General features: G+C 37.8%; 2 protein-coding genes and 1 long non-coding RNA gene across 4 annotated transcripts in view; 2 read left to right on the top strand and 1 right to left on the bottom strand.

Moving 5' to 3' along the window:
• atr (ATR checkpoint kinase) overlaps positions 1-11,015 on the top strand; it is a 42,320-nt gene extending 31,305 nt beyond the window's left edge. For both annotated transcript variants that reach the window (XM_077540036.1, XM_077540034.1), the window contains exons 36-48: positions 1,266-1,445; positions 1,528-1,670; positions 1,754-1,851; positions 2,045-2,274; positions 3,747-3,881; positions 4,062-4,262; positions 4,543-4,686; positions 6,218-6,368; positions 6,453-6,609; positions 7,571-7,724; positions 7,935-8,086; positions 10,468-10,573; positions 10,803-11,015. In XM_077540036.1, the coding sequence (XP_077396162.1) occupies positions 1,266-1,445; positions 1,528-1,670; positions 1,754-1,851; positions 2,045-2,274; positions 3,747-3,881; positions 4,062-4,262; positions 4,543-4,686; positions 6,218-6,368; positions 6,453-6,609; positions 7,571-7,724; positions 7,935-8,086; positions 10,468-10,573; positions 10,803-10,976 (2,025 nt within the window). In that variant the 3' untranslated portion in view covers positions 10,977-11,015. The remainder of the gene's footprint in view (positions 1-1,265; positions 1,446-1,527; positions 1,671-1,753; positions 1,852-2,044; positions 2,275-3,746; positions 3,882-4,061; positions 4,263-4,542; positions 4,687-6,217; positions 6,369-6,452; positions 6,610-7,570; positions 7,725-7,934; positions 8,087-10,467; positions 10,574-10,802) is intronic.
• On the bottom strand, positions 5,786-12,965 carry LOC144032285 (uncharacterized). The gene is made up of 3 exons (XR_013287745.1): positions 12,775-12,965; positions 10,783-10,970; positions 5,786-8,054 (listed from the first exon to the last, which is right to left on the bottom strand). It is a non-coding gene; the product is annotated as an uncharacterized LOC144032285 (long non-coding RNA).
• Positions 12,483-18,516, top strand: LOC144032283 (endophilin-B1-like). The gene is made up of 10 exons (XM_077540040.1): positions 12,483-12,933; positions 13,860-14,001; positions 14,280-14,408; positions 14,490-14,623; positions 14,744-14,836; positions 14,920-15,006; positions 15,084-15,107; positions 16,380-16,469; positions 16,612-16,712; positions 17,593-18,516. The coding sequence occupies exons 1-10, from the start codon at positions 12,877-12,879 to the stop codon at positions 17,849-17,851; spliced, it is 1,116 nt and encodes a 371-aa protein (XP_077396166.1). The 5' UTR covers positions 12,483-12,876; the 3' UTR covers positions 17,852-18,516.
• Positions 18,517-23,405: the final 4,889 nt, after the last annotated feature.

The raw sequence follows: 23,405 nt of genomic DNA, 5'->3' as shown, positions 1-23,405 counted from the left end.
CTAGTAAATATTTATCTTTTCTACTCCAATCCTGAAATAGACATCCAAAATACACAGTCTTCATTCCAAATGGAAAGACACAATCAAAAATGTCTTGTAGTGCACCATGAATTTCCTTCCAGTAGTGTCTAATGAGTGGACAGTCCCATAGTATATGAAAATGATTTGCTCGTTGAGCTCCACACTTTCTCCAACACGTAGAAGGGGATCCATCGTAGTGTGTAGTCTGACATGGTGTGATAAAGTACCTTATTAGAGTTTTCCATCCAAATTCTTTCCATTTGTAGGAGTTGGTTGATTTCCACACAAGCTTCCATGTTGTAGTCCATTCCTCTTCTGATATGCTTATTCCCGTGTCTTTCTCCCACTTTGTTCTCACATGTTTAGTTAAATGTGTATTATGACTTGTTAGCCATCTGTACCAGAAGGAAATAAGCTTAGTATTTGTCTTTCCATTGTAAGAATTTCTAAATAGTTGCAATAAATCCTTATTAATCTCAGGAATCACAGTGACATTTTTGTCTATATAGTGACGTAATTGCAAATATCGATAAAAATCCTGCCTTTCCAAAGAATATTTATGTGCAATTGTCTCAAAACTGACCACTTTCCCATCCTGAATCAATTTACTCAAAGTTGTTATCCCTTTATGAGTCCAGGTTTTAAAACGGGTATCCATTTTGTTTGGTAAAAAATCAGAGTCATAGGCAAACCATTTTGACATTACAATATCTTTTTTCAAATTATACTCCTTTACTATGCCTTTCCAAATGGTAAGAGTGCATTGCACCCATGGGTTTTCTACTCTGTCAATGTAGTATTGAATGTTTGCATCAGCCAGAGTTGCCTGTATTGGGAGAGGAAGGATTTTCTCTTCAATATTTTTCCACTGTGAGTCATAGGATGCATCACACCAGTTCATCAACACCTTCATCTGTGCCGCCCTATAATAGTTCTTCAAAGATGGGAGGCCCCATCCTCCCTTCTCTTTTGCTAATTGCAAAGTCTTAAAAGACACCCTCGATTTTTTCCCCTGCCATACATATCTTGATATCATTTTGTCCCATTCGTTAAATCGGTTTTGAGACAGCTCTAGTTTTAATATATTTTATAGCTATATACTTGCATTTGTATAATTTTGATAACTATTTTAAATGCTTATTTTCTACATTTAAATAAATTATAATGACCAAATACAACAAAAATTTTGAAGAAACGTTTTGTTTTTTGTTTTTTTTCTGCTTGCATTTGCGCCGGGCGGCCAGGGCGACGTCCACCAGGCGCTGATGGTGCTGCAGAAGGGCGTGGCCCAGTGCTTCCCCAACGAGGAGCCCCCGTCGGACCCTCACGACCTGCAGACCAAAGGCCGAGCCATGCTGCTGGTGGGCCGCTTCATGGAGGAGACGGCCAACTTTGAGTCCAACGCCGTCATGAAAACGTACAAGGTTGTCATTTACAGAAGAGTACAAGGCGCAAGAGTCCGACCAGCTTTTAGTGATGCCTTTTGTTTATTTATTTTTTGTCAAGGATGTGACCAACCTTCTACCTGAGTGGGAGGATGGCAACTTCTACCTGGCAAAGTACTACGACAAAGTCATGCCAATGGTGACCGACAACAAGATGGAGAAGCAAGGGAACCTCATCAGATACATTGTCACCTATTTTGGAAAGTAAGATCTACTTTGTACAAAAAAAAAAAAAAAGTATTAAAAGGAAAACTAGAGATCTTGACAACTTGTTTATTTTGATCCAGAGCGCTGCAGTATGGGAACCAGTACATCTACCAGGCTATGCCCCGTATGCTCTCCCTCTGGTTGGACTTTGGAGCCAAAGTGTGCGAGTGTGAGAAAGGTACGTTGGCCAATCGTTTCAGATACATGTGTGCATTATTGTCGTTTGTATATTTCACAGTAGGACCGGGCGATTAATCCATTTTATCAATTGATAGACTTTATTTGCAAAGAGAACAGTGAAAAAATATTTGAGTCAATTGTCCCGAGCGTGTCGTGGTGTTCCGTAATTTCCCTGTATTCCTCTTTTGAAGCCGGGAGAGCCGACCGGCAGATGCGTCAGGAGCTGTCCAAGATCAACGCGATGATGAGCGAGCACTGTGACAACCTGGCTCCCTACCAGTTCCTCACCGCCTTCTCGCAGCTCATCTCCCGCGTGTGCCACTCCAACGACGACGTCTTCACCGTCCTCATGGCCATCGTGGCCAAAGTCTTCTTGGCGTACCCGCAACAGGCCATGTGGCTCATGACGGCCGTGTCCAAGGTACGTTTGAGTTTAATAGATGCTTAAGAGTTAGTGTATATATAAAATTATATAATGGTGTATATTAAAAAAAACACGTTTTGTGCTCGTGCTAAAGGGCTTTCCCATATGGCAGTGGTGCTTTAGCACCACCTAGTGGCTTCTTGGTGCCGAGCAGGGTTAAAATAGTTTTTTCATTATAGCTATTTTTTTTTTATTTTGTTTTGACTTGTCAGATTCCAATGTTACTTCAGTATAGCTAGGAAAGACCAATTTTAACAACCGTTGTCAGCTTCAATGTTAGCATAAAAAGTTAGCTTAGCCTTCAGTATTATTATTTAATGTTAGATTCCAATGTTGCCTCTAATGTTAGCCTCAACTTCTGCTTCCTAAGTCAGCTTCCAATGTTACTTCTAATGATATAGCTTCAAAAGGGTAACTTTAGTGACCATTGTTAGCTTCAAGGTTAGCCTAAAAGGTTAGCTTCAGCATTATTGTTTAATGTTAGATTCCATGTTGCCTCGAACGTGAGCCCCAACTTCTGCTTCCTAAGTCAGCTTCCAATGTTACGTCTAATGGCTTAGCTTAACTCTTTGACTGCCAAAGACGTTTCATGATGATTAGTAAAATTCCAATGAATGGAATGCGATCTTTCATTTGGTAGCCACTTTGTATATGTAGTAAAGGCAAACAATATTCTTTTTGCCTTGAAAGATGAGTTAAAATGCTCAAAAGCGGCTGGCACTGTGGATTTTTTTGTTTTGTTTTTATAACGCCTGGCAGTCAAAGAGTTTTAAAAAGAGTAACTTTAGCTACCATTTTTAGCTTCAAGGTTAGCTTAAAAAGTTAGCTTCAGCATTATTATTTAATGTTAGATTCCAATGTCGCCTCCAATATTAGCATCAACATCTGCTTCCTAAATCAGATTCCAATGTTACTTCTAATGGTATAGCTTAAAAAGAGTAACTTTAGCGACTATTGTTAGCTTAAAGGTTAGCTTAAAAAGTTAGCTTCAGCATTATTATTAGATTCCAATGTTGCCTCGAATGTTAGCCTCAACTTCTGCTTCCTAAGTCAGATTCCACTGTTACTCCTAATGGTATAAGTTTAAAGAGAGTATCTTTAGCAACCATTGTTAGCTACAATGTTAGCTTAGTTAAAAAGTTAACTTCAGCATTATCGTCCAAAGTTAGATTCCAGTCCATTATTTCCTCTGTTAGCTTTGTACATTATATGCTAACGTTCCCGCTAATGTTAGCTTCAAAATTAGCGACGCGTCCAGACTAAATTTCAATTATTTGCGTGTCATTGAACGCTACCGCTAACTTTACAGTGAAGGAAGATCTTTAGCTTTCAACAGGAAGAGCACATAAACAATTTCCGCCAATGATTTTAGTTTTGCTCTCCAGAAAAATTGACATGTTTGTGAATGTCATCTGTATTCTACTGCATGCTGATGGTTGATGAAGATTTTCTTGCCCCATCTCCCTCAGTCGTCCTATCCCACCCGCATGAACCGCTGCAATCAGATCCTGAAAAAAGCCATCAGCCTCAAGCAATCTCTGGACAAGTTTGTCAGCGACGCCAACAGGCTCACCGACAAGCTGGTGGAGCTCTGCAACAAGCAGGTGAGTCATCATTTTCACAGGAAATTACAATGGTACCTGGACTTAATATACAAGTGCCTCAACAACTCTTAATGTATGTATTCCAAGTTGGTAATATTGACTATTTGGCGCCATGTTGTCGGTGTACGCAGTGCTCAAAATAAAACTCGGAATGAATCAATTTGATTTGTTTTCTCTTAGGTGAATAACGACAGCAGCAAGTTTAGCATGAGCGTCCACTTCAAGCATCTGAAGCGTCTGGTGGAGGAGCCCACCTTCAGCCAGATCCTCATCCCGCTGCAGTCCGTGCTCATTCCCACGCTGCCCTACACCGGCGGGGCCAACACCAGCCACGACGCCTTTCCGGGACACTGGGTCTACCTGGACAGCTTCGAAGACCAAGTAAGGTGTTGGAAGACAAGGCTGGATTATTCATCTTTGAGTTTATCTGTTAGGTCAATGTGTTGTTTGTTGTTGTTGTTGTTCTTTAGTGGCTACTTTAGGGCTGTCACAAACCATTTTACTTGTCGACCAGTTACCGAAAGTAGTGGCAACTACTTTAGTCAACTAACTGACAAGTGTGACTAACACATTAAGTCAAATCATTTGTCGTACTTTTATATGAGTTATGTGAATAATAATTGAAGTTGAAATTAAAATGAATGGTGTTCTGTTTGCCTAGGTGGAGATCTTGGCCTCCTTGCAGAAGCCCAAGAAGATCAGTCTGAGGGGGTCAGACGGGCGCAGCTACACCATGATGTGCAAGCCCAAAGACGACCTGCGGAAGGACTGCAGGCTCATGGAGTTCAATTGCCTCATTAACAAGGTGCTCATAATTACGTGCCGCACCCTGTGCATTGTGGCAAGTGCAGTTTAACTCATTTGCTCCCAGCCATTTTCACAGAAGCAATCCCGTTCGCTCCCGGCTGTTTTACTGGATTTTGACTGATTTTGCAAGGCCGACAGAATAGTGATTTATTGCTATGAAAACATGGAACCTATCAAAAGAAAGATTAAAGTCTCTTCTTTCATAAAGACAAAAAAAGTATATTTCTATCAGTTTCTGTTTTGCAGCAATTAACATTAGAATATAGCTAAGATTAATCAATTTTCGCAAATCCATTTAGAATTGTAATTGAGCTTTTTTTTCAACATGGCCCTGGTTGATCTACTTTGCTATGCTGCCACCTGCTGGCCGTTTATGTAATAACTACCATTTCTTCAACTATTCTTTGCAGTTGTGAGGCTGCATCAAAGCCTTCTGTATGCTCTAGCTTAAAAAAAACAAAAAACAAAAAAAAAAACAACAACGTATAATATACGTCTTTGGGACACTTAAAACATAAAAAAAAAATAATAATATATATATATATATATATATATATATATATAAGTTATTGGGAGCAAATGAGTTAATATCAGGTGTCTACTAGAGGGTGTTTTATTATATTGTGCATTTTTCTAACAACATTAAAGAATATTATATACTGTTTTTGTTTTCCCCACTGGCAAGTTAGGGGTTATGGAGGACCAAAACTGCCATTAATTAATTAATTAAAGTGAAAATAAAAAATATAATTCAAAAATTAAATACAACAAATAAATATAATATAATATAATATAATATAATATAATATAATATAATGGATGACTATCTTGTCCACTGTCACCACGACTTCCACATTTAGTTTTAACCACATTTATTTTTATATTTATCTCTTGAATCTCATTTATTTTTTTATTTATTTTTTACTTTTATTTATGGATATTGTTGTTTGTATTTCCATTTATATGCAGGACTGTCTCAGAAAATTAGAATATTGTGATAAAGTCCTTTATTTTCTGTAATGCAATTAAAAAAAAAAAAAAGTCATACATTCTGAATTCACTTGGTAACACTTGCAGGTGTTTCGAGTTAATTAGACGATTCAAGTTGAATAGCCTACTAGTATACTTTTTCATGATATTCTAATATTTTGAGATAGATTATTTGAGTTTTGTTTAAGCTGTAAGCCATAATCAGCAATATTAAAATAATAAAAGGCTTGCAATATTTCAGTTGATTTGTAATGAATCCAGAATGTATGACATTTTTGTTTTTTTAATTGTATTACAGAAAATAAAGAACTTTATCACAATATTCTAATTTTCTGAGACAGTCCTGTGTATTGTTTTGTATTTAATGTTTTAATTATATTTTTATATGTGTTTTAATTTTCACTTTTTATTTATTGATTGATTTTTTTGTATTTTTTTAAATTAATTTATTCATTCATTTATTTATTTTTAATGTTGGCAGTTTTGGTCCTCCATTAGGGTACTTTATTTACTCAAATAAATAATATGTGTATGCATAGTGCTTGCGCAAGGATGCGGAGTCCCGGCGCCGGGAGCTGCACATCCGCACCTACGCCGTCATCCCGCTCAACGAGGAGTGCGGCATCATCGAGTGGGTCAACAACACGGCGGGGCTCCGGCACATCCTCACCAGGCTGTACAAGGAGAGAGGTATGCCCAACGCCACCATGTCAGCTTTTACGGATGTCAGCCGGGCAGCCAAGCACTGAGCCGTGGCGTCGGCGTTCCTTTCAGGCATCTACTTGTCGGGCAAGGAGTTGAAGAAGATGATCCTGCCCAAGACCACCCCTTTGGAAGAGCGGCTCCGGATGCACAAGGAGGTGCTGTGCGCCCGTCACCCGCCCGTCTTCTACCAGTGGTTCCTGCGCAACTTCCCCGACCCCACGTCGTGGTACGGTGCAAACGCTTATGTGTATCCTGATGACATGATTTTAAAAATGACAAGTACAGTAAACCCACCAACGTCACGGGTTCCAAGTTTGCAGTCCCACTATTTGGCAGAATTGTTTTTTTTCCCCGTTTATTTTTACAACTATTTTATTCTGCATCCTGTTTATGTTGGGTGTAATTCCACTGTTGACCACAAGAAGGTAGGACACTATTTAGTTTGCCACAGTGCAAATTAGAAAGAATGAAAACAGGAAGTCTTTCAGTTCAGCCAGTTTTTGCTAAAGTGATACTTAGACTTAGACTTGACTTTATTGATCCCTTTGGGATGGCTTCCTCTGGGAAATTGAGCCATGATTGGTCGTTACCTACTTCCTCAGCACCGGTGATGTCACCATCAGTCGACAGCAAGTACAAAAATTACTCTTTAATGGTATAATTGTACATAAAAAATAATGAAGTTATCAAATTCATTCTGGACAAAATGTTAACTTTTCACTTGTGAAACTTGTTCAATGAGTCAAGTTATCCCTTTAAAAGATGATTGAATTTTAACTCGAGTCTTTCTTAACGGGCTTGGAGATATGATCTTAAAATAGAATTATGTTTCCAATTTTTATGGATTTTTTGTCCCCCTTTGCTCGTAGAAAAATTACAATGATATCTAAACAAGCATAGCTTTGTTTTGGGTTTTTTTCATTTATTTTTAATTTTTTTTAATTTGGGAGGACAAACCCCTTTTTTGTGTAAAATACATATTGGAGGTTCCTTAGTGTTATTGAAAACTGTTGTTTTAATTGTTTTGCATTTATTTTGTTTTGGTTTTTTTCCCCCTCAATGCATTTCAATGGGTGTCAGTAATTCACAGATTTTCACTATCCACTGTTGTTAGCACGGGGGTTCACTGTAATATGTTTTTATTTATTTGATTGCTTATTCTTGTTTGTTTTTTTTTGCGTCTGCAGGTACAGCAGTCGCTCGGCTTACTGCCGCTCCACAGCCGTCATGTCCATGGTGGGCTACATCCTCGGCCTGGGGGACCGCCACGGCGAGAACATCCTCTTTGATTCCTTCACGGGGGAGTGTGTGCACGTGGACTTCAACTGCCTCTTTAATAAGGTTTGCCCGTTTATGGCCAACTTACTCCGCGGAACAAGCTCGGAACTCCATTTGCGATAGTATCAAATCAATTTGTTTCCATTTAAATGAATTTATCTGTTCAAGCCTCAACAAAAACACACTTTTTTTTTTCATGTGTACTATCGGCCAGCTGATTAATCATATGGGCCCTAATATTTACCCTACACGTATACAATCTCTCCCATCTAGGGGGAGACGTTCGACGTCCCCGAGGTGGTCCCGTTCCGTCTGACCCAGAACATGGTGCACGCCATGGGGCCCATGGGCATCGAGGGTCTCTTCAGGCAGGCTTGCGAAGTCACGCTGAGGCTGATGAGGGACGAGAGGGAGCCACTCATGAGGTTACCTGATGAATGTCAAATTGATGCCTTGCAGCATGCGTAGGCAACAAGTGGGCCATATTAGCATGCAATATGGCCCACCAATTTTTTTGGGTGGGGGGAACGATCTCAGGAACTGTTAGGAATAGGCCAAAAATACTTAACCCACAAATACTGATAAATCAATATAAATATCTCAATAAATGCAATGTAGCTTACTATCATATCATAATATGGACAAACTTCCAGACTTGCTTATGTAAATTGAATGTTCTCTGAATAATTATTTTATGTTTATTTTTATCTTCACTGCTGCAAATTGGGGAGACGTTGAAGTGATTTTCATTGTTCCTATAACAGTGACAATAAAGCTATATAAAAATATAATATATAAATATAATGAATGAATAATAAATAATAGGGGTGTTAAAAAAAATCGATTCGGCGATATATCGCGATACTACAACGCGCGATTCTCGAATCGATTCAATTAAAAAAAAATCTTCTTTTTTTATTTTATTTTTTTTTATTTTTTATTTTTTAAGAGCTCAGAATTGTTCATTCGGTAGTCTTACCGATTCAACGTCTTATCATCAATGCCTTTTTTTGTGTGTGTGTGTGTGTGTGAATCGATTTTTAAACTTCCATTTTTAATGGAAATATATTCAACAAAACGTCTGACTTCGGGTTAGGATTCACACCTTGAGCATGGAAGAATGTTATATGAACGGAACATTAAGCCTTAATATTTTATTTTAATGCTGTTCAAACATGAAACAGATTACAACCTCTATAAGACTGAAATTTCAGATAAATAAATAATACATTTTCATATAAATCTTACACTCTACAAGCTTACTGATTAGTATTTTCTAAATATGAATGAAAAAAAATCGCAACAATCGACTTATAAATTCGTATCGGGATTAATCGGTATCGAATCGTGACCTGTGAATCGTGATACGAATCGAATCGTCAGGTACTAGGCAATTCACACCCCTAATAAATAAATAATATACATGTTCGAAATAATAAAAAAAAAAAAAAAAACAAATATATATATATATATATATATATATATATATATATATATATATATATATATATATATATAAATATGTGGATACATTGTTTTGAAATTATACATACATTATAAAAATAAAATTACAAGAATGAAAATCTGCAAGAGTCGAGGCACGCGTTTCGACTCACTGAGTCTTTGTCAGGGCTAATATATTATTTTTTTTAATATGAATAAAATACTGTGTAATATATTAAAAAAAATACGTTTTACATATGAAACTGTTGAAGAATTTCTAACATTTTTGTATCAAAAATATTATTGAAAATATTTTTCAAAAGAAAATTCTTATGTAAAATGGTTGAATGGATTTTACATGAAAATTGGTATGGAATATGAAATAAAGCATTTTGTGATTTTTTTTTTTTAAATACAGACCCTTTTTTTTTTTACCAATATAAAAATGTTTTTTACACTATAGAAATATTTTTGTAATTATGAAAACATTTTTGTAAATGTAAAAATGTTTAAACAATATTTTTGAAGTAGTGTATATATTAGATAAAAATTAGGGCTGTCAAAGTTAAAGCGTTAATAGATTAATTAATCACAGAAAAATGTCGCATTAATCACGTATTAACGCATATTAATCGCACTATTTTTTTCGAGTGCACTTGAGCCTTGAACGTAACCGCGGATGGTTACATTGAAGGCTGCGCAGGTCAGTGATGAGGTCAATTAACGGCATTTCCTACGCCTGTTATTCCAAGATGAGCCGGGTGGTAAATTTCGCTTTATAAAGCACCCCAACGGGACTTTAGATAAAACAAAAATAATTTGTGTTTGATTAATTAATAATTGCTGAATTGCACCCAATTGATATGATGCTGTTACGTTTTGAGCAATACAACGCGTGCATGCAATTGCGTATATGTATTTAATCAATGTTTGCAAATGACATTCAGATAATAAAATGCGTTAATGTCAAAATATTACGGTGTTTTATATTTTATATTACACGAATACGCAAGTAATTTAGCTGATTAATCGCGATTAATCAAAATTAATAAGTGTGATTAATAAGATTAAAAATTTTAATCGTTTGACAGCACTACTAAAAATATATGTATACTTGTATAGAAAATATACACTTTTTTTTCAGTAAAAAAGTAAAAAAAAAAAAAAAATCTCATAAACTTTGTAACAATTATTCGGAAAAAGATTCTCTAATCTTACAGAAATTATTCCTCAAAGGTCTGCTAATGCAATACTGTACACATATAATGCACATTTTCTAACCTTGAATGCACTACAGAAAAAAAATAGTTGTTGTTGTTTTTGTTGTTGTTGTTTTTTTTTTAAATTCTTCTTTCTTTCCCAGTGTCCTGAAGACCTTCCTTCATGACCCCCTGGTAGAGTGGAGCAAACAAGGCAAAGGACTTTGCAGAATCCAGGCCAACGAAACCGGAGAAATCGTCAATGAAAAGGTGTGCAGAATCGAACCTTTTCACATTCTCTCAACTAGCCCACAACTGATTGATTCATCGGCTGACTCTGATGTAATTGGCTGCTAATAGCTTGGCCATTTTGTTGTTTTGATTTTTTTTTTTTTTTTTTACACATGGACACATTGCAAGTTACAACATAAGACAAAGCTAATGAATAAGAATAATATTAATTTCTGCGAGATACTCACTCGTCTCCTTCAACCGCCAGGCCAAAACGCACGTGTGCGACATCGAGCAGCGTCTCCAGGGTGTGATCAAGAGCCGCAACAAAGTTCTGGGACTTCCTCTGTCCATCGAGGGCCACGTGCACTACCTGATTCAGGAGGCCACGGACGACAAGCTGCTGTGTCTTATGTATGTGGGCTGGGGCCCCTACCTGTAAAAAAAAAAAAAAAAAAGGGCACTTTGATTCCTCTACTTGCGTTCATGTTCACAAGCCTCAGTTAACGAGTTGTGGTTAGTTCCTGTTTTTTTGGAAAAATTACATTTATGTACATGTTCTTGTTTCCGGCGCCACTTTGTGTGTGTCGGGTCACTTTAAGTTCAATGACACTGGGCCGACCGGGCCAGTATACATTTCAGAAATAAATACGATGAAATCAAAACGTTCTTGCTTTTTTTTTTTTTAATAGTAAATATTAAAATTTTTAGTTTTATTCACTTCAATTTATCAATCAGATTAGTGATAGACCGATATGGTTTTTTCAAGGCCGATACCGATACAGATTATTTGTAGTCAAGTCGGCCGATAACCGATATTTCAAGCCGATATTCATTTGCAGTAAAATGGGGAGGGGGGGGGGGGGGAATTCTTTCAAACTATATATAATTTCTCACTGAGTAACAAATTCATGTGAATGTAGCTCATTTGGGGTTTTTGTTAGGGTTCGTAAAAACGTTTCAAAAAGATTTTTGCGGTGAAAAATTGTGTGAATATGTTCCAAATATGTTTACGACAAATAAAAACTGACTGCGAACATCTTACAAATCCTGATGAAAACCCCAAATTCGCTACGTTCGCAAGTATCCCCTGCTCAGTGAGCTTTATCGGCCTTCAGATTCAAAACATGGCCGATGCCGATATTTGTCAAAATGCCAAATATCGGCGCCGATAATCGGCCGGGGCCGATTATCGGTCTATCCCTAATCAGAATTGATCCTTTCGCTGCCCTGCGCACATAAGATTTCACTCATTTTTAATTTAATTAATGCAATTATAATGAGCAATTTATTTAGTCAAATAAATGTATTTTATATCTAAAATTGTTCCAAATCAATGATCAACTTGATATAAAATAAAAATTGTAATTAATGCTGGAGGGCCCACAATGACGAATGTGGCATCCCATATGTGGCCCGCGAGCCAGGCTGTTCTAATCCCTTCAACCTTCTTACGGGAGTCACACTGTCACCTGCTCTCTTTAATCCCCCGACAAGCTGTAGCAGGATTTTGCCACAGAAGATCTGACAGAATTTGTTGTCTTTTTTTTTTATTTTTTTTATTATTATTATTTTTATTTGAAGCCAATTTCATTTTTGGAGCTAGTCATGACTTTTCAAACTCAGAAAGTGACTGTTTTTTTTGTTTTTGTTTTTTTTTTTTGTTACTTTTTTACCTATGTGAATGCGTGGCTCCTGCTGCAGCACTATTTTTATTTTAAGAAATGTCCTCACCCTTTTGTTTATAGAAGAAACAAAAACAAGTTACAATATTCAAAACGATTTGCATGTAATAAGCCCCACGTCAACGAGTAGCTTGGCATTCCAGAGACAAAACTATTATATACATTAACGTTGTGGACTATAAACATTCAAAACTCAATTGTTGTTTTTTTGTAGTAAGTCCCTGGTTGTGGACAAACTTCCGTTTTCACTTTTATTTTGGTGCTCCATACCGGAACTTCACGGGCCGATTTTAACAATCACCTCTGGTGTTTCAGAAACGTCTATCAACCGCAACGAAAGCTTCAAATTTAAATATTTAACATTATTCTTCACACATATTTTTATTTGTAGACCATTCTTTTGCGACCTCACTGAAGGAGTGTAACGAAACCGAAGGCTAAACGGACAAAAACAACACGACGACATCATCTTGTGTCAACTCGTCACTAGCTAATCTTGACCCAAATGAACATGGCGGGGTCAGCGGGTGGCCCGCGGTCACTCACCCCGCTTACCTAGCTCGGTTGCCGGAGAGAGAGGAGGACACTTCGGCTCTGCTTCTGAACATCGCGTACCAGTGTACCGCGCTCCTCTCGACCTTGGTGACCGACGTCGTCATGGACTTGACGCGGTTGGCTGCCGACGCCGGCCAGTTCATCAACCGGGCAGTCCAGGTAAAAATAACACAATTAATATGAATAAATGAATGAAAAAAACAAAGCAAAACGTGAAAATGGCCCCAGCTAACGTCCTTTTTTTTGTTTTGGTTAAACTGCGTGTTCAGTTTCCATGCATGCATTTGTTTTGGTTTAATTTGGACCCGTGTCAAGAATATCTTCATGATAATTGTCTAGTCTCGATCAAATTATTAACAACACATCCTTCCAAAACGTTTTAATTGCCTGTGTGACATTAATGAATTGATAATTAATCAACGTTTTGAAGAAAAGGCTATTTGTATTGTTTGTTAATCACGTATTCTCAATTTTTATTTATTTATTTATTTTTTATTTATTTTTTTTAAATCTCACCCTTCAAAGACCAACAGGTGCATGTTTCTGTGGAAAGTGTATACACATTTTTCACTGTCCATCCATTTTCTTTACCGCTTACTCCTCACAATGGTCTTAGGGGGTGGGTGGGGGTGGTGCTGGAGCCTATCCCAGCTGGCTTCAGGCAGTAGGCGGGGTACACCCTGAACTGGTCGCCATCCAATCACAGTTTTCACTGTCCTATGTTAAAAAAATAAATAAATACACACACTCATGGCATTCAAAGTTTCTAGAGTCCTACCACCAAGCCTACTACATTTTCCGATGATTTAACACACATTGGTTAATCTAAAATCCATTTTAGAAGAGCACGAGACAGATTAAATTTGAACTGGAAACGCCTCATTTTTATCATCAAATTTCAAGACATTTAGGACATTTTTATTGCTGTCAAAATGGATCAAATTTGAGCCAAAAGTGAACTTTATTTATATAGCACCTTATCATAAGACTGCAACTCAAAGTGCTTTACCAAGAAAACAACATAATGCACTATAAAGTCCACCGATAAGACCTGATAACATGATGTGTCGTCATGTGACTTCTAGTACACGGGGGAGAGTCTTGGCCAGGCCGACAAGACCGACTTAGACCCCGGCCTGGAGGAGCTCCTTACCCGGGTGGATGCCACCAAGACTTGGACGGACCTCATCGTCTCGCAGACGGAGGCCATGCTGCAGCCCAGTACAAGTCAGTAATATAATGAATGGCGACTTATGAGGTTTTATCATCCATCTATCAAACGTCAGGGGAATGTGCCACATAAAATGTCAGCGTCCTTGGATGGCTGAAATATACCTGTGTAAATATTCCATCAATCCAATATGAATTAGAATACTGTGTTTAGACTAGTTTGAAAAGTTGCTGAATATTTTGTAAGTTGGCAGCATTGACTGCTTTTGTAATCTAGCTTGTCACTGAAACCATTTTTTTTTTTCCTAATGTACTTTTTATTTTGTGCCGAGCAGCAGCACGGCTGGAAGAGCGACTGTACGAACACCTGGACTGGCCCGCCCCCTCTCGACCTCGCGCTCAAGAGCTCCTGGGTGACCAGATGATTCAGGCCGGGTTGGAGATGGGAACCAACAGCCATTACGGTGAGTTCCCCCTCGTCGCCATCCTAATAATCTGAATGTTGTCATCACCGTGGCGGGGCGGGGATGTGTTGTTGTATTCAGGAACATCGCTGCTGAGGTGCGGCGAGGCTCAGAAGCAGCTCGGCGAGGCCCAGAGGAAGTTTGCCCAAAGCGCCAACATCCATTTTCTTAGTCCTCTGCGACGTTTCGGCGCGTATGAATACAGAACAATGCAGGTACCGCCACCAATTTTTAACACCTTTAACCCAAATTTAAAATGAGAGCGGTCCAAATCGGCCCGGATTGTCCATATGCGTGGTCCCCCGTTGGTGTCATAATACATCGTTTGTGTTCAGGAGGAGCGCAGGATGTTGCTGAACAAGCGTCTGGACATGGACATAGCCAAGAGCAGACTGAGGAAAGCTCACGAGGCCGAACAAGAGTCCAGGGTGAGCAGGATATGAAAAGAGAAATAAAAGCTGAAGTGATAAAGCCGCAGATTTACTTGAAAGTCTCCCCATGGCTGCTTCAGGACCTGAACGCAAACCCGATGGAGGACGACTACTTCTCGTCTCACGTGTCCTACATGCTCAGATTCATGCGCGTTCGCTGGATGAAGGTGAGTCGGCACGCATCCACTCAAATGTCAAAGTGTCGCTGAGTCGTCTTTACTCTCAATCTCTCTTGTCCGACCAGATGTGGGCGCAGGAGATCTCTCAAGTGAGTGAGTAGAGTCGGCACACACTATGAACACAATTTTCTTTGCTGAACCATTTTCAGATCTCTCCAGAGATGCTCAATATTTTTATTTCATATCTTAGCTAACAGGATGGGCTTAGCATTGTTTTTTTCTTTTTTAATAAATTGGCATGCAAATTTCATGCACTGTGAATACTTTCAGTGGATCCAAACAGTATTTGCAGCGCTTCAGTTAAAAACAAAACAAAACAAACATTTAGTTTTAATATATTTTCAAAAATTTCAAATACTGTCATGACTGGGCCATGCAATGGTCATGTTTGGGTCATGACCGTGAGGTCAAGTGTCTGTTTTGAACTAATGTAACCATCATGTGTTTTCAACTGGAAAAACGTTATGTGATGACAGGAGCTATGTGATGACAAGAATCTTTAATCTCTTTACTTGTTCAACAGCCAATCAGATAATTCCATGTCAGTCCTGTCAGTCCTGTTACCCACATGTCTAGCCACAGCCAATCCGATCAATTCACTGTCTATTTAAACCAAATCGAGAAGTGTGTGTTCATCGGATTATTACATCTGTTCCTCTGTGCATCTCCACAGCCCAAGGGGGCTTGGCGTCTCGTGATTCTCGATGCACTCTCGTTGTTTCTCGTCTAGTCTAGTCCAGTTTGTTCTACGCCTCTTGATGTTATGCGAATAAAGTGTTAAATTCTTTGTGTCTGCGCTTTTGGGATCCAACCTCAGAACGTAACAAATACTCTATTCTCCCGCCTGATTAATCGGCTGGCCACTTCAATTGGCTATTAGCTCTTTTAAAATTGGCCATTTTGTGTTTTTTGTGGTAGGGGCTATTGTTTGTATTGAGGGGCAATTATTATTGTCTTTAAGCAAAGATAACGTTCAAATATCCCCGCCAATAAAAAAAGAATTCACCAAAAACGATTTTTCTGACTTTTCTCTCAAAGTTAAACAAATACTGAAACGCAAAGAGGGGGGGGGCTAAAAAAAACAAAAACAAAAAAACAAACAAAAAAAAGAATATAATATTATATTATACTGACACATATTGAAATCGCCATCAGCCTAAAAAAAAAAAAAAATCAATATAAGTCGGGCACTAGAAAACTTTTTTGTTGATGTTATGGGACATTGAGTATGGAATTTATGAAGGTTGAAAATGAATAACCATAATTCCATTTTGGAATAAAGCTGTAACATAATAAAATATGGAAAAAATGATGCACTGTGAATTCTCCCCTGATGCACTTTTAATTGAATTTGTTTTTAGGCGGAGATGGAGCTGAGGATCTGTGAGTCTTTGTTCCATCGGCAGTCGGAAGTCACGCGACAACTTCTGGGAGAAATTAGCAACACCCACGTACGTACTTTGTAAATCGTATTTCCAACCCTGCAGGATAGCGTATTTTCTGCCTCAGTGTTTTGAACACCAAACACGTGTTGCCCACAGACGCCATTTTGTGATGTTTTAGTGACCCATAGGTTGTTTGTTTTTTTGTCAGAACAAGCACATGCAGAGCCTGAGCGACTTTGTAGACGCGCAGACGTGTTACTACGCCCAATGCAAGCAACATGCCCTGGAGCTCCACAAGCAGCTGGCCAGGTTCCAAATGTCATATTACTTTGGTGTATTAGGGCAAATTCAAAAAACAAAACAAAACAGACATGCATTGTTTTAATGCATTTAATGTAACACTATGGTGCATTTTTTTTCCATCATTCAAAGTTTTTGACAGGTTTTATTATTAATATGTTTGCATTTTTTATCAAATTGGTTAGTGTTTAAAAATATTGTTTAAACATGTATTTTATTTAATCTTTTTTTGTGTATATTATTATACTGTCTCTACTAGTTTTTTAGTGTGTTTTTTTAGTATTAGCATTTTTGTCAATATAAATATTACAATTCCAATTATTATTATTTTTTATTATTATTTTTAAAGTATTATTAATTTCATTTTATGTAATGCATTTTTTAAGTTTTACTTTACATATATATTTACTTTTTAAATATATCCTGTCCACCTTTTTGTGTAATTATATATTTATTTTTATTTTATTTTTTTAACAAACATAATTGTATAACTGGTTATTGAATTCTATAGTTTGTAAAACTTTTTTTATTAATTTTTTAGTCTATTGTGAAAAAACATCTCTAATGAAAATTAAATTGCACTAATAAACTAACCACCAGAGGGTGCTAGAACTGCAGAAATAGAAATCAACCTAATTTTTATTATTTATTTATTTTTTTTACAGATGTTTTCCCTTTTAAAGATTGTGAACATAACGACGACGATATTGTGGCAGTTTTAATATCACAATATCACAATATTGCCCTTATCGTTACATCCCTACACAGCTTCAAAAAAAAATTGTATCTATTATTTTTTTTTTAGATGGCCTTGGTTAACTTTATGCTTTAACATCAAAATTGTGAACAGCCAAATGGTGTCCATTTTAACCGTTAAATGCCCTTGCAGCATCCCGGCCGTGTTGTGCTCCAACAAGTGGCAGTCGTCAATCGCCAACGGGGCGCCTCATTGTAATCATCCTTCTGCTGAGCAAACTCAAGTTTCTCCCACCTCCGCTGTTGTCGTCCACCACCTTCCGGAATTCGACCAAGACTCTTGGACGATTGGCGCGAACGCTAACAACAACAAAGACAACCAGGAGCCTGATCACGCCTTTCTATCGCAGCAAGTAATTCCTCCATCTTGTGAGTCCGTGTCTCCCAACTAATGAGGATGCTGCTCCCCCCGTCATGGCTAAAACAAGCGGCCGCCAGGTGAACTACTACTACTACAATTACTGCTACTATTATTACTACTAGCTACTTTAACTAATAGGCAGGGAGACGTGAACACTATATTGACCAGGGGTGGACAAACTATGGGGTCGCGGGGTCACATGATCCAGTACATTTCATAGCTATAACACCAAGCTGGCTACTTTAGATCCTTATGTTGTTGGATTGTGTAGGTGTACCTTATGAAGTGTCTGAATTCTAACCCAAAACGAGGGTTCGTACTCAGTTGAGCTCATTTCCACCCGTGTCACTCTATGTGCGTGCGTGTGTATGTGTTTCAAAGCCAAGTAAGGTGAAACAGGATCGTTACACACACAACACAGTGTCACCCCCTCAGTGGTCCCAATAGGTCAATTCAAGTTCCAGTGTTCACCTCCAGATGTTGTTCATTTTCCATTCACAGAGGCCATGTTATGTAGTGTGTATTGGGGGGGGCATGTAATGGAAACATATATATGATGTATATGATGACATCATCAGCATGTAAAGGACTGGAAGTGTATGTTTGTGTACGTGCTGCCAGTATGTGGTACAATGTAGCTGATGTCAGCGCTGGGCTGGCATGTGATTAATGTGGAAATAAATATGCAAACAGTGACATGGGGCTCCCAAAATGGAGATTTATTTTTTTTTTCCCCCCCCAGGACGTACAATGAAGGAATAACATTCAAAGTCGAGATCACAACCTCAAGTGTGATACTGCTTTTATACAAAAAACATAATTTCATAGTTAAATTTTAATATTTAGTTGACAAAACAAAAAGAAGTTATTATTAGTTAGTTGGTTTTTTTTCAATCAGATATTTCGCTCTGCTGTGTAAATAGCAACAAACCACAGCGTTAGCCGTTAGCATGACATGCTAGCTAAACTTGTCATCACTGGGAAAAACAATGAAACAAATTAAGCTTGTTTATTATTATTTATTTGCCCAATAATCAAAGAAATCGCATTCATTGAGGTGACGCATTTCTTCATTTTTGAAGAGGAGCAGCAGCAATTGGAGCATATGTCACATGTTGCTTTACATTTCCCAGTTGTGTGACATTTAATAGCAGTGTTTCCTGCAACTCAGCAAAAAAAAAAGCACAAGTCTCAACTAGAATTGTCCCTTGCGATTGGTCAACTATATTTCCTGCCCTCTTTTTTTTTTTTTTTTTTTTTCTAAGTTGTTTTAAAGTCATTCCATTAGCAGCTACAGGAAGTAGGAATAAAATATCTTGTGATGAGTGAATTACAGAAGAATAAATTGTATGATTAATGACTTTTTCCCCCCCCCCCCACTTTGCAAAAGTAGGAAAATGGTGCATTCTCGTCAGTCTCGGGGGCCGGATGCAAAAATTTCAAGTGTCACAAGGTACGTCCTCTTCCTCCTAACTGCTGTCGCTGATACTGCATCAGCAAAGTATTTTACATTTGTAAGATTAGTATTTAGCGTGTAAGGTCGTAAATCAACGGTTCAGTACGTACCATGGTTCATAATCCAGTACAGCAAGTGAACAGGATGCAAAAATATTCCAGTGCTTATCTGTTGTGTAAACAGGAACATATTAGTGGGGAAAGAAAAAGCAAAACTCCCACAAGTGAATTTTCCTGATGAAAGACTTCATCTTAAAAAATCTTACACGATGTAAAATAATTATTTCTTCATATACATAAATCACTTATGACAATTGGTTGTTGGAGAAGTGTGAATTTGAAAATTGAGGGGGAAAAAATTGTTTTAAAAATGTAAATATTGATAGGTATGTCTTGAACGTAGAAACCTCAACGCCTTACTGCTTCAATTTTTTGAGGAAAGGGCAACATTGTTTTGTTTTGTTTGTTAGGAAAGAAAACATCAATAATTTATCTTCAATTTAGGAACTAACATATTGCCGATATCTTCTGTTAAGGAAAGTGCCACATCAATAGCTTGTCTTCTTTTTTGGGAAAGTGAAACATTAATAATTTGTCTTTTTAGGGAAGCAAAACTGCAATATATTATTACATTTTTCACAAAGGATAAAGAATATATGCATGTGGGTATTTTTTTTTATTTTATTGTTAGTCTACATGTGTTGCTCCATGTTTGTGTTCAAATATCCGATCCTTTAAAAAAATTAAAAATAAAAATAAAAAAAAAATATTAAAAAAAAAACACCACCACTATGACTTATCTATCCTAATCATAATCCCATATATATATATATATATATATATATATATATATATATATATATATATATTAGGGGTGTCACGATTCGCCAACTCCACGATTCGATTTAAATTTCGATTTTGGGGTCACGATTCGATTTTTTTTTCGATTTTTTTTTTTTTTTTTTTTCTCCGCTCCCCCACTTTATAACACAGAGGCATATGCTTCTGTAGGCTAAGGCTAGTCTATGATCATTGGTTCTATTCATTGTACAGTAAATCTTATTTCAAAAGATCGGCTACATATAGGTGATGCAATTTCCATATTATTTTTGTGTAAATTTATGTAATATATGATAATTGACATTAGGCAGGAATGATCAAATTCAAAGAATTTATTTACAATATAAAGTTAACCGTCTTGTTCTTACTGAAGTGTAAAATAAAAAATAAAAAAACAAAAACAAAAAGTCACAGTGGGTGCCTGCCATCTATTGACTGTTTTTGGTTACAACAGTGTGCTGTGCGTTCCTCTTAAAATAATGTGCAATGTGCAACAACAACAAAAAATATATTGTATCCAAAGTCATGGAACAAATACAGCCTGAACAAACTATATCCCAACATTTACAGTTGCTGGGCATACTGTAGCGTGGTTCAAGTACACTAATTAAATGTTTGAATCCAGCGTTTTCCAAGGCTGCAGGTCTGCTGCTATAAATAGACCTATGGATCTGGCGTTTCGCGCGAGCTGAAGTGTGTGGAAGTTTCACTGTAAATGAGGATGAAATAGTTGGTTGGACCGTTGTTTTCCCACTTCTAGTTGAATTTGATAAATCTAAATCTTTGTGATGCCTGCGTAAATGTCCCGTCATGTTTGTCGTGTTTCCCGTTGTTACGGCTCGGGCCCGCCGCCGGCTCCGCTCCCCTAGTATGTATGTGTGTGTTTGTGTCGGCTGGTGCCCGTATAATGGTACTTCAGTTTGAATGCGCCAGCGCGACACTCTGATTGGAGGACTGTGCCAGCGCGACACTCCGATTGGACGACTGTGCCAGCGCGACACTCCGATTGGACGACTGTGCCAGCGCGACGCTATTGTGTATCCGTGTATTATACCCCTATTGGTTATTGTTGTTTCTCCTCCGTTCTGTCAGTTCTGTCAAATGCGGTTATTATTTGTTCACCTTCCACTTTCACTCCCTTGTCAAACCCCTGCCTGAAATTTCAATTAAAACTACTCAGATGTTAAAGTCGACCCGTGTTTATCTACTCTATATTTTCTGTTATTGTGTTACTTCCCTTCCCCTTGACGAGCCGGGCGTAACACCGTGGCCGAGTACAGTACGCGCACATAGCATATCTTGCAACTGTGGTCTTTTTATCGACAACGTGAACGTTGTCGACATAACTCACCGGGAACGCAAAATGTTTCCAAACTGGTGACGAGAGAAGCGGGAGCGGCTTGAAGCACCATTGCTGTGTCTGTCCGCGCTTGCCATCATGACTGCAGGAGAAGTCAGCTAACAAGTGCCGTTAGCTAGTAGCTGAATGGCTGCGTCTCATTTGCTTTCCTGGGAGGTGGCGGTGGCGGCGGTGGCGGCGGGCGCGGGGGGGGGGGCATCGAATCGTGTGTCCTCTCTTCTATTTCGATGCTCGAAATCGTGACGTAATTTCGATCGATTTCGATAAAAAATCGAAATCGTGACACCCTTAATATATATATATATATATATATATACAGTATATCTTAGCGTTAAAGGTGGAGTTTGCAAAAAAAACAAAAAAACAAAAAAAAAACAGCACTTTTTGTCATATATGTTAAAATCTTATGTGTCCAGTCAGTAGTATATTATTAAAATATATTTTCATGCACACCATGGTTGAAAGAAGCTTGTGGGGAGACACGCAGGCTCTAGTGGAAGACTATAATAGTTTCTTGGGCGATTATTTTACTCTAACTTAACAAAAGTTCAAAAAGAAGACATTTGAAAAGCTCTCGATTTCATGTCAAGAGATATAAAGCAACCGCCGGTGCCAATGTCACTTTTCACATCGCGTCATCAGGTAAGTTGATTGCCTCTTTTATGATTGCATTGACTGTATACAAACGGAAACGGGTCACATTTCATTTTTGCCAATACTCCATCATGAAAAAGTCAGGCTAGCAATGCTAGCAACTAGTCCAGCTTGAGGGTAATGTTGTTTTAAATAAGATGAATGTCATTTTTCATGTCATCTTTTGTGAAATATTGATAGGTATGACATCTGTACCACTATTACACAAAACGTTGTGTGGCTGCCACAAGGCAGTGGTCATAAAATTATGACAAAAACGGACTTAACCCACTTATTTTTCTCAGGCGCTCATACTTTGTTGAGATTCCGTTTGAAACATGCTTGCTCCATTCTTACATTGGATTTGACAATCTCATGGTTGTGATTTATTTTTTTTTAAGTGCAGGGGAGGGATCCACACAAGATTATTACACAATGCTGCGGCCCTCGTGTCAGGCTACGTCAAGTCGAGCACAAGGGAATCCTTTGCGTACTTTATTTGAGGAACGGCGCTTACGTCACCTCACTCCCCTCACATTTCCCTCACGCTTGCGATCTTATTTTTTCTTTATGTGTTTTTAATATTCTGTTTTTATTTGCATACGTGTCTTTTTTTCTCTCTAAATAACATCTGTAGAAGTTTATATTTATTTGTATTTTTTTAAGCAATTTATTGTGGGAATGCTGAAGCATTTCCACATCTGTTATTGTGATTTTTATTCTCCACACTTTTTTGCAGTGTAACAACTCCCGCATAATACTTCCAATTAACACTGTTCAAATTTCAACTAGCTTAAAAAATTCACGCCTCCCGGGGTATGTATCGTCTGATTCCACATTACTTACAGTATTTGCACAATTTAACATTTAATATTAACTTTTCCCCATTCATTTTCAATAGGACTGACATTGAACTTTTTCTAAGTATCACTTTCCACACCCACTTCCATACATATAACTTATCATCATTACCAGGTGTCTTACACTGCTCGGTGGCACAGTTGGTAAAGTGCATTGTCCAGTAACCAGGAGGCCATCATTTCATAATTTATCTCTCAATTTACTTCATAAGCATTCCACATGCATTCAAAATCTTAGCATTCAGCTTTCTGCATTCCCACGCAATTTCTCCAGAAAAGCACGTAGTCCAGTTGAATTTATTATGATTCATTAGATGTATTCAACTCTTTTAATTTACTTCCTATTATCCAAAAAAACAAAATCAAGTAATTATTTAGGGGGGGTGGAAATCCCCCCTGTGCAACTATGAAATAACCTAAAATTGTGCTGATGTGCT

The sequence above is a fragment of the Festucalex cinctus genome, chromosome 12 (genome assembly GCF_051991245.1).
Source record: "Festucalex cinctus isolate MCC-2025b chromosome 12, RoL_Fcin_1.0, whole genome shotgun sequence".
Taxonomy (NCBI): Eukaryota; Metazoa; Chordata; class Actinopteri; order Syngnathiformes; family Syngnathidae; genus Festucalex; species Festucalex cinctus.
The sequence above is the reverse complement of the archived record's forward strand: the minus strand, read 5'-3'. Positions and strand labels throughout refer to the sequence as shown.